We start from the raw sequence: 11,066 nt of genomic DNA on the forward strand, positions 1-11,066 counted from the left end.
CCCCCCCTCTGGTTTCTTCTACCGACGACCTACACCACTCGACGCCTCTCTCCACATCGCATACACCCCGCGTACCTTTTTCAACGGCATAAATTGAACGACCGCGAATCACCGTGCATTATTCATGAGGGATGGTTATACACGCGCGTAAAGGTTTGCCGGGGGTAAATATGATTAATTTACGTCTGGTCAGAAAGCCATGGTATGTACCAGGTGCGCGCTCGCTCCATTCAACTTCTAACTTTATTATTATTCGCAGAAAAAATAGTCTTGATCGATACCGTTGGAATTTTTCTTCCGAAGTCAAGATGTAAATTTTCTACGTTTTTCAATGTTTCTTTTGGTTTCGGCGAAATGTTTCTCTGATATTTTTAGTACACTTCTTGGGAATTTCTATCAAATGACAATTTATAATTGAAAATTCATTATTTGATTTTTAAAAAATCAATGGTAGACGGAGAGAAAAGTTGGATAAAAATTGACTAGAAATCGGGACACATTTTACTGTACAAAATTCTACAAATTCACATTTTTTGTAAGATGAGTGTACACAGTTAAAAAATTTTGTCTGAAATTTCCCTTACACTTTTTGGAAATTTTAAGCGAATTCAATTACCACTGAAATTTCAAGGAATTTCGTCATTAAAAATTCAGAGTTTCGTGGAAAAATCAAAGAGGACTGTAAATTTCAGTTCCATTTTTCTCTGAAAATGAATAGAAAACCAGAAAATTCTGGTAAATATATTCTTGAATTTTCAGAACAGTCACACAATGCGATTTAGGGAAAATTCAATGTAATTTGGCACTGAAAATTCATATTAGATTGGAAATTCAACTAAATTAAGGAATTCTCGTCTTTATGCTGTTTAAAATTCTAGAATTTAACTGAAACCTGAAATTTCATTTTTTTTTCAACTATCCATGGAATTTCCTTTTTTTCTAACAGTGCAAATATAATTAATTGAAGTAAAATAAATTCATCTGTTTCATCTTTTAAAAAGTATCCCCACAAAGGTAATCGTGGAGCGAAATGGAATTCAGTTGAAGAATACCTGTTTGTGGAGGATATTTTACGATTCGTTCGGTGAAAAAAATCTATGGATGCAAAAATTACCCTCCAGTACACTAAAATTTTCTACACCGTTAGGGTATTTTTTTTCTCGTGCCTATCTGAGAAAATCCTCCCCGGAAAACTTTCTCCCTTCAATTACACTTTTATAAATAACACTCAAGTGATCCGAAATGGAAGAAAAATTGTATATAAATGCATCATAAAATGAAACGAAAATAAAATCCTAGAATTCATAAACTATTGATCAATGCACCCTGTTGACGTACAACCCGAGAATATATTTTTCCACTAGGGGGAGCATTGCGCCCAGCAAATCACCAGCGGGACCGTCAGAGTGGAATAATTAAAATCGGCCGACTGCTCGGAGGCTGCCCCCTTCGTTAACGACCACATCCATAATAAATACAGAAAGGTCAGATGGAAAAAGGGGGGAGATACCGAAGGTGGAAAAGTGAATGAGAAGAGTCAAACGAGAGTAGCAAGTACCCGGGGTGCATAAAGGGAGGGAAAAATAGGGGTGAGTGAAGGTGTATGGATGCAGGACTATCGTACGAAGAGCTGCTCGACCTCGCGGAAGCCCGCAACGTTCAAAGCCCAAGGGAAATGGACGGGAGATTTGAGAAAAGAAAAAATGAAACGATTTCTGATATTCAACAGCGAGAAAAATTTTAATTGAATTGCAACAACTAATCGTCGATTTTTGCACATGTCAAAGTGCATATATATACACATGTATACACGAAGAAAAAAGTTACAAGAACAAAGAAAAGAACAAGTCAAGTAATCGTGGAGTTGACTCGATTTTCAGTTCTTTATCCTATGTAGGAGAAAAATTGATATGGGATTGAATAGTGAATTTTTCCCAGGGAAAATTTACTGAACGTGACGGTAATTTGTGAAGAAACTGTAAAATTTACCCTGCATTCCATCAAAAATTATCCCAGTGAACGGGAAGGATTGCTCAATATCGCGTTTAATTTTTCTATGACGGAGAATTATTTTTCCTTATATTTTGACACTTAGTGCCTGATCCTTATATTACACTTAAAGTAGCTCTACCCTTATGGTAAATTCAAAGATTATTGAAAACTGCAAAAAATGGCAGAAAACTCGATTAGATTCGGAATTCTAATTTTTCTCTCAATTTAATTATCGTTTTGGTTTTTCAAAGAAGAAAAATTTAAAAATCAGGATTTAACCGAGTGTCTTATGTGAAAATCAACATTTCCATTGTAATCAAAGATTAAAATTTTAATTTTTTTCATTAGATGTGAACAAATCAATAATTTTTTTGACACCTCATAAAAAATAATCCACCGTTTTGCAAACAAGTTTTATTATTTATTTATAAGAGGGACATGTTTGAGAAAATATCAATATTTTGCGAAATTTACTTTAGATAATACTGACTGGGTATGAATTTTTTCAAATTTTTTCCGTGCAATTTAGTTGAAAAATTTAAAAACCGAAAATATTCAAAAGTACAGCGTAGCCCGGCCGAAGGGTAGAGCTACTTTAAGAGAGCTTGCTACAACCCCGCCTGATACAAAAGAATCTTCTTCGAATTGAAATATCCATCCCCCAATTGAGTCAAATATATGTTATACTCAATTCCAGAGATCAGAATAATCATCAATTTCAAAATAAGTTAAATTTATCTTCTGTTAACCGATAATATCCCTCAACAATTTACAATTACCAAATTCATCATCAATTAAATATTTAAATTCCGAAATAACCTATTAACCAGTAATCGGGTCAGCAGTTTGACCATTACAAGTATCATCGAAAAATCCGTTTATGAAATTTAGAATTATTTACTCAATGGTCAATAGAATATTTAAATCACGAATTATTTTAATATTTTCAAATTTCAAGTAAGATAATAAAACCATAGTAATAGAAACTTTCAAATTCTAACAATATTAGAAAATATTACAAATGTAATGGCTGTCGGTTTATATTTTTACCGTGTTCCTGAAAATTAAATTTTTGTTTCCTCTGTGCACAAGATGCAGCAGTAAATCATTTATCTGAGCCCTAAAAAATCTCAATATCAATAAAATTATTCCATTTCCCTGATGAATGGATATCTCATAAAATATGACAAGAAAAAAAAATCTCAGTCATTCCAGTTTCACGATATCGCATCACGTCTCAACGATGAAAACCCGGGCACGTACTTGGCGGTGTGAGATTTGGGTAGAAAAGAGGATCTACCCATCTCAGGGATAAAGTATTAGTGGAGACCAATAGATGAAGTTGGCAGCGGTTGTGAATGTATGAGGCACATATCCGTGAGGTCTCGGTCATTGAGAGGCGAGTAGTTGTGTCGTTTTTTCCTCTTTTATTGGTTGAGTAAGCACTTCAAAGGGATCGGAGGGGTAAAGAGAGAGGGCCACATGCGGATCAATGGAATGGTAGTAATATCCGATGCGGATGTTTCGCGGATGGGAAAACCCTCAGAGTCGACCGTTACGCTGTTCGAGTTTGTATAAAGGGCATAAAAGCCTTGAAGTAATTGATATACACTTTTTATTCATTTTTCATCCACTTTTTACGTTTTCTTGGGAAATTGAAAATGTAATACCTGTATTGAATCAATTTAGTTCGCCGACTTTTTGCTGGCAGAGGGAGAAATTTTCCGTGAAAAATTTTTAATGTCAAAGATTCGGCAGGGAAGTGGTAATATGAGACGTAGCAATTCCTCATTCGAGTTGAAAAATGGTAAAAATTTTAATCCCACTGCACGGAAATGAATATTCAATAAAAATTACGTATCTTTTCCGTAATTCTGGAGCGAAATGTGGTTGTAGGAACTTATTTACGGAACTGTCACGGAATTTTTCCAGAGCATTCCGTAATTTTCATCTGAATCTGCTGTGAAAAATTACGATACCGTCACTTAAATTTTCTGAGTCGATTCCGTAATCGGTGAGCGAATTGTGAGTTCCGTAATCTTTACTGAACATTTCTCTCCGTGTGGAGATTCAATGGAATTCCAAATTTTTAAGCAGTGGCAAGACCAGATGTCTTCAGCTTACTTGGATTTGCCATCAAAATATGAATATCTAGTACCGAATTACCATAAATTTTTAATGAATTGAACTTTTTTTTTAGTTTCACATATTTTTCCCTCATGCCTGCGCATATCTAAAATAAAATATACTCAATTCAAGTATATTTTTTTGCCGTGATGCAGTAAAATTTGCCCCGATTTTCTAGGTAATTTTTATCCAACTTTTCTCTCCGTAATCATCAGTGATTGCTATCATTGAAATCTGATGGTAGATTCCTAAAAATGAGAGATGGGTCCCAGAAAATCAATAATAATGTCACTAAAAATTGAAAATCACGGAGTTCTAAAAACTGAGGATAGATTTCCAACAATCTGGATCACTGAAAATCAGTTTTCGTATTCTCTCCTACTTCTAAAATATTCATTAAAACTTTTTTTTTTATTAACGCCTCCGGATCCAGGGATGGGTCCATTCGGCTTAAAAAAAATAATTTAATACATCATTTAGTACATCGAGTCTTGTTTTTGCATTTTTTATACTTTGATTTTGCAATTTTTCAAAAACTTGGAAATACTTTGGATATCTTTGTAATTCATGACATTGAGAATTTTTTCTATTTTGTATGGTGTTTCGTTGGTTCTTCTTATCTGTTTGATGAGGGCCTCTTTTGCGTACGTTGGACACCTCCACAGGACATGATTCAAGTCTTCCACTGTGTTTCCACAGTGGCAGGCGGTCGAAATTCATTAAAACTTTCACTTCAAAATCTACTTATCCCCTTTCATTTCCCTCAAATCCCATCTTCTCAAGAATCCAATAAAAATAATAACGACAGTCATTCGTCCACAAAATGAAAAATCACGAATGAACGGAATTTATTTTTTCCTTCACGGCTGGATTTACCTTTCGTACCGTATTCTATATTCTAATGTCCCCGTCTCTGCATTCACTCTCACCGGGTTTTATGACCAAAATGGATCTTAATTTACGGTGCCGAGCGGCGGCGCGTAAAGCCCCCGCAAGGAAGTTTTCTACAGTGGCCCTGAGACTCCCATCCCCCGTCCTCCAAGCGTCGCATATAAATTAACATAAATTAAAATCTCGTAAGGGGGAAAAAATAAGAGTTGGAAGACACTTTTTTCCGCCTCTTGAATTTTTTTTTAATGATGATTTCGTTGACGGGAGAGGAGAAACAGTTTTCCCGGGGAAATGATCGCGGGAGGGGTTGATTTTTACGACGGTCGTAACAACTGGCGGTCGAGCTGGCGTGACCGACGAACTCAATTCCCCCCTCCACTATTAACCGAAAGGACCTCTCGAGATCTTGTCACATCTCGAGACTTCTTTCCCCTCATACAGAACGAGAAAAGAATTCAATTATTTGAGGAGTAAATCGGAAGATCTCATAACCCCTTTGTCACCCACTTAAAACTCTCTTATAATCCGTTATCCCTCTTCCCTTTTGAGTCACTACAATCGTAGAGAGTGGTATGTGACAAGTTCTTTATAAAGTCACGGTTCAACTTCTTCAGCGAATGCAATAAACCGGATGTAATCTGAAAAAGAGCACAAAACTCGAGAGGATCAAGAGAAGAGGGTATTATATAAGGATACAGTGACAGTGTCCACAGTGAATTTATCTCAAAGTCCGAAAATCTCATCCTTTCAGGCCGGTCTCCACCTCAAACCGTCCACGTAATACCCATTCACAGAAGCCACTCTTTTTTTCAGTCGCTTTCTCAAACGTGAGTACATGGGAATCATCCGTACCCACGAGCGAGATAACACATGAAAGAGAGATGGATAGGAGCCGTGAACGTATGAGGGATTTTTTTCGGTCACTCACTTGGATAGAAATTCATTTTGTAAATTCTTGTTGAGGATGATGCAGTTTGGAATGATTTGGGGCGCGGCGGGAAGAGCCCAGAGATGTTTGTGATTCCTGATTTTATCCCGTTGGGAGAAAGCGTCTGAAGTTGCGTGGGCAATTGAATGTGCAATTACAGCTAGTAAAATTCACGAGGTTATCTCATTAGAAATTGCACTGAACTACATACAATGGATGTCGAAATGTGTTGATATTTCGACAAGAGTTCACCTCCAAGTTAGTTGAATTTCCAAAATTTTCCTCATTTCTATAGGTTTTCATGAAATAACGGATTTGGAATTGCCCTTTTTCATTGATTTTTCCATAAAATTGTGAATCTTCAATAATCAATAATAAAATTTCTTGGAACTGAATCTTCGGCCTAGGAAATAGAAATAACGAGTTCTAGGACATCGTAAACATGAAGTTTTTTTTCATCCCTAAAACACGAAGTTGTAAGAGACTCTTCGAATTCACTTTCTCAAACGTGAGTACACGGGAATCATCTATACACACGAGCGATATAACACATGGAAGAGGAATGAGTAGGAACCGTGAACGTATGAGGGATTTTTTTCGTTCATTCACTTGGATAGAAATTCACTCTGCAAATTCTTGTTGTGGATGATGCAGTTTGGAATGATTTGGGGCGCGGAGGGAAGAGCCCAGAGATGTTTGTGATTCCTGATTTTATCCCGTTGGGAGAAAGCGTCTGAAATTGCGTGGGCAATTGAATGTGCAATTATAGCTAGTAAAATTCGCAAGGTTATCTCATTAAATCAGATTCCACTGAACTACATACAATGAATGTCGAAATGTATTGATATTTCGACAAGAGTAAACCTGCAAGTTAATTGAATTTTCAAATGAAGCATGAATATTTATGTAAATAATTCAGCGTAATTTAGTGCAAAATTAAGTTGAATTTCCAATTAATTAAAAATTCAACAATATATTTACCTGAATTTTCCTCATTTCTATAGGTTCTCATGAAATAACGGAATTGGAATTCCGTTATTTTTCATTGATTTTTTCATAAAATTGTGAATCTTCAATAATCAATAATAAAATTTAGTGGAACTAAATCTTCGGTCCAGGAAATGGAAACAACGAGTTTAAGGGCATCGTAAATACGAAGTTTTTTGTTTTCATTCGAAAAACACGAAGTCGTAAGAGGCTCTTCGAGTTCACAATTGAAGTCATATTCCTTGTAATGTCGAGCTTATCACTTAATGTGAGGTGCAGTTGACATTGAAGAACCTGTTGAACCACTTGTATAGCTTCCTTAGTCATTCTAAATACAGCGGGTCGGCTCATAAAACGTTTGCCTCGAGTTTCAATCCACATATTCCAGTTAGTTCGTTCCTCCGCTTTTCAATAATTAGCGCGATAAATCAAACTTATCCCTGATTACACGACAGCATTTAACGCTGGTAAAACTGTTGGAATGCAGCACGTCTAAGAATGAACTGACATATTACTTGGCAAGACAGCGACATTTCGACTTGATCCACCATTCGAAGACTAGAAATTTTTATCATCATCATGCGTTCCATGGTCTATTTTGTGATTCAAAGCTTGATGTTAATATCGGTCTATCACGTGCAAAATGTTGGAGGATGTAAAGCAAAAGTCATCGGGGTGGAGGCTCGAATGGGCGGAGCAGTAACTTCACTGGATGGTGGGACACCAAGTGTCACATACTATTTTCCTGTTAGCAGCCCAGGGGTTTGTATTATTTCTCTCGTTAAATCCGTTGTTCCTCTTCCTATTTCTAATCCAAATGCATTATCGCAGTTTTTGCTCAACTATATAGATACCAAGGCCAATCGCTTTCAGCAATCGCGCGGGAAGATATGTGACAAAGATTCCGGTGACGGATCTGCTGTTGCTGTGACAGCTGAAATATTAGCAACTGCGATGGGAATCGAAGACTGCACCAAGTTTAAAGAGGTGAGGGATTTTTGAGTAGAAACTCCAATCGGGCTAAAACAGAAAACTACACTGTTAGAAATTTATTGAAATTGCAGTCACAGATTCATTTGAATTCTCAATGTAGTTATTGTTGGATCAACGGAGTTGAAGTGTTGTTGTTGTCAATATTGTGAGTTTGAATTTAATTGCAAGTGAAAATGTTCATCAAATTTCTCATTCACCTTGAAAATTCAAGAAAATTGGATTTTTCATGTTAGCGCAGCGCCGCTGGGTTAAACCGAGCGCGCTGTTGCCACCTTGGCGCTTACCGCTATGCGCGCATTCCAAGCGTGGCAGTGATTGTAGCAACACTGTCGCTCGAGGGGTCGACAAAGACTCACTCGCGCCGGCCGACGCGGCGCCGATTTTCTGTCACGTTCGACGCTTCTCTTTTTTTAGGTAAACAAATTTCTCGAGAAAAAAATGGACAATGCCAAAGCTTAATAAAAGGATTCAACTAGGAACTCTAATTTTATCAGAATTTTTATGCGTCCAGAAACACGCTAAAGTATAAAAAAAAAGAAAACAGACGGCGCCGCGCTCATTGAGCGAGTGATCGAAGGTTAGGCGATTATTGATATTTCAATGAAAGCTTGAATTTTCAAACTCATTGCAAAAATTAACCATCAAATGCAATTGAATTTGTAATCGATTGAGAAAAGTTTTTGCCTGAATTTTTCCAATATTCATCATTTTTTCGTGCCGTATGGGTCTGGAAATCGAGGATTATTTGAATATTCAAGAAATTAACTGATTCGTCAGTGAAGAAATATACAGAAATTACATGTGACTTTGTCATTGTTAAAAATTCCCGACTTTTTCACTTGAAAGTTCAAGAGTAATTTTCTAACAGTGCAGTCAATAGAAGCTGATGTTGATCAGTTTTGTATCAGAAATCAAACGATTGTGTGGATCCATGCCTGATCAAAAATTCTGAGATCCGGATCGTATCAGCACTTATGGGTGATCTCATTTTGCGAGAAATGAATAATAGAAATAAGTTATTAAAGTCTTTTGAAAACTCGACTCCCTGAAAATTTCCGTATTTAACCTAAAAATAGGGAAATTTTGCCTGGTAGCGAGGCTTTTCAACTATTAACACTATTCGTTAATAGTTCACAAATATCAGCTTCTTCTATGATCATGAATTAACTTTTGGAATTATTATAGAATGTAAACTACTCGGGTTCCGGTGAATTTGAGATCGATTGTGGGGAACTTCATACCACACAAATTATTGTTAATGTCGACGGTCCATGGTCGGCAGCAAAAGTCCGATTTTCAGTGGATATAACCGAAGACGAATGAAAAATTGATTCACTGCGAGCAGTGTCCAAGGACTTAACCTCTTAGCGGGAACATTTCCAGTTTCCTTTATGTATATCCAAAGGTTTTTGTCGAAAATATGGAAAATACATCTTATATTACAAATGATATGCAACTGTTTTCATTCATTATTTAATAATAATTCTAGGGAAATGCGGATATACATGAACTCATGGTTCTGGATACAGGATTTCTATTGCTCTCTACGAACAATCTCCAAAAAATATATGATAAAAAAAGTAGGAAACGAGGTAAAGAGTCCGAGTATTGCGCAGCCGATCGGCGTTTACCCGTTCGCCCTTTCTCGCAGACCTCGTCGCTCTTTTTTTTCCATCGTTATATATAAAACACGTGAAAACGAGGAGCACTGGAAAACGATGGCCACGAAGAGAGAGGCAGTCGTACGTTTTTTCGAGGTAGATACCGTTTTAATTAGAACCGCCGTCCATAAGTCAATCCGGCCCACTCCCCTCGTGTTTTAGCCCTCCAACGTTCTGCAGACAATACTTTTACCCCTATTTTTCCTGATCGGATGTCTGCTGACTTTTTTCCCTCTGTTTTTGGCTTTTTGCATTCATTCCCTCTTCCCCCATTTCATTTTCCTCTTTGTGAAAATTTCCATTGCGACCAGAAGTCAACGCAAATTGCGTTTTATTTTGTACTACGCCTCCTACTCGCTCCGCTCGCCAACCCCCATATGACCCCCATCATCCTCATTCTGACCCTTGTGAGCCTTAATCGGATCATCGTGACCCTCATTATAACCCTCGTGACGCTCAATCAGACCCATGTGACCCTTATTCGGACCCTTATGACCCTTAATCTGACCCTCATGACTCTTAATCTGACCCTCGTGACCCTCATTCTGACCCTCGTGATCCTTATTCTGATCCTCGTGGCCGTTATTCTGAGTCTCGTGATCCTCATGACCCTGATTCTAAACCTTGTGACCCTTATTCTGACCCTCATGACAAAAGTAAATAATTTTTTAAAGATGCAATTCTCCTTGCCAGTTATTTTCAGATGTGCAAAGTTATATTCAATAAATTACGATTATCATCCATCGTTGGCCCACGGTTAGAAAAAAATGAAATTTCATGGACAATTGACTACGAATTTTCAGGACAGTGACACTGAATGCGATTTAGGAAGAAAAAAATCATGAAATTTCAGGTTTCACTGAAAATGTAGTAAAATTTCAGAATTTTAAGTGGTATAACGACGAGCATTCCTTAATTTATTTGGATTTCCACTCTAATATGAATATTCAGTGCCAAATTACATTAAATTTTCAGTGAAATCTGAAATTTCATTATTTTTTCTCCCTAAATCACATTCAGTGTCACTGCCCAGAAAATTCAAGAACATATTTACTGGAATTTTCTGGTTTTCTATTCATTTTCAGGAAAAAATGGGACTGAAATTTACAATTTACAAAATTCTCTTCGATTTTTTGACGAAATTCGGAATTTTCAGTGACGAAATTCCTTGAAATTCCAGTGGTAATTAAATTCGATAAAAATTTCCAAAAAGTGTACCGGAAATTTCAGACAAAAATTTTTAACACTGCATTAAAAATTTGGGCTCATTCCTGTCTCTCCCGTTTCATCTTCTTCTTTGTGGAAATTTCCGTTGCGACCAGAAGACGACGAAAATTGCGTTTTATGCTGTATAATGAAAAAAAAAAGAATGAAAACTCCAGGCGCTCCGAAATGGAAGCTCGTGAATGCAATATTTAAGGGAAAGGGATGAGAGAGAGAGAGAGAGAGAGAGAGAGAGAGAGAGAGAGAGAGAGAGAGAGAGAGAG

The 11,066-nt window shown here is 36.9% G+C and overlaps 2 protein-coding genes across 3 annotated transcripts in view; both read left to right on the forward strand.

Moving 5' to 3' along the window:
* LOC107047734 (zwei Ig domain protein zig-8) overlaps positions 1-11,066 on the forward strand; it is an 82,109-nt gene that overhangs the window by 32,667 nt on the left and 38,376 nt on the right. The window lies entirely within an intron of this gene.
* Positions 7,237-9,367, forward strand: LOC107047735. Its single transcript, XM_015270551.2, has 3 exons — positions 7,237-7,687; positions 7,757-7,912; positions 9,104-9,367. The coding sequence occupies exons 1-3, from the start codon at positions 7,505-7,507 to the stop codon at positions 9,239-9,241; spliced, it is 477 nt and encodes a 158-aa protein (XP_015126037.1). The 5' UTR covers positions 7,237-7,504; the 3' UTR covers positions 9,242-9,367.

Source organism: Diachasma alloeum, unplaced genomic scaffold (genome assembly GCF_001412515.2).
Source record: "Diachasma alloeum isolate Michigan unplaced genomic scaffold, Dall2.0 Dall_scaffold_78908, whole genome shotgun sequence".
Lineage (NCBI taxonomy): Eukaryota > Metazoa > Arthropoda > Insecta > Hymenoptera > Braconidae > Diachasma > Diachasma alloeum.

What these genes read in the sequence shown, in the direction of transcription:
- LOC107047735 (XM_015270551.2), top strand. Translation starts at nt 7,505, where the DNA reads ATGCGTTCCATGGTCTATTTTGTGATTCAAAGCTTGATGTTAATATCG. An exon ending in TTCCTGTTAGCAGCCCAGGG is followed by an intron (nt 7,688 to 7,756) that starts GTTTGTATTATT and finishes GCATTATCGCAG; the next exon opens with TTTTTGCTCAACTATATAGA. An exon ending in ACTGCACCAAGTTTAAAGAG is followed by an intron (nt 7,913 to 9,103) that starts GTGAGGGATTTT and finishes GAATTATTATAG; the next exon opens with AATGTAAACTACTCGGGTTC.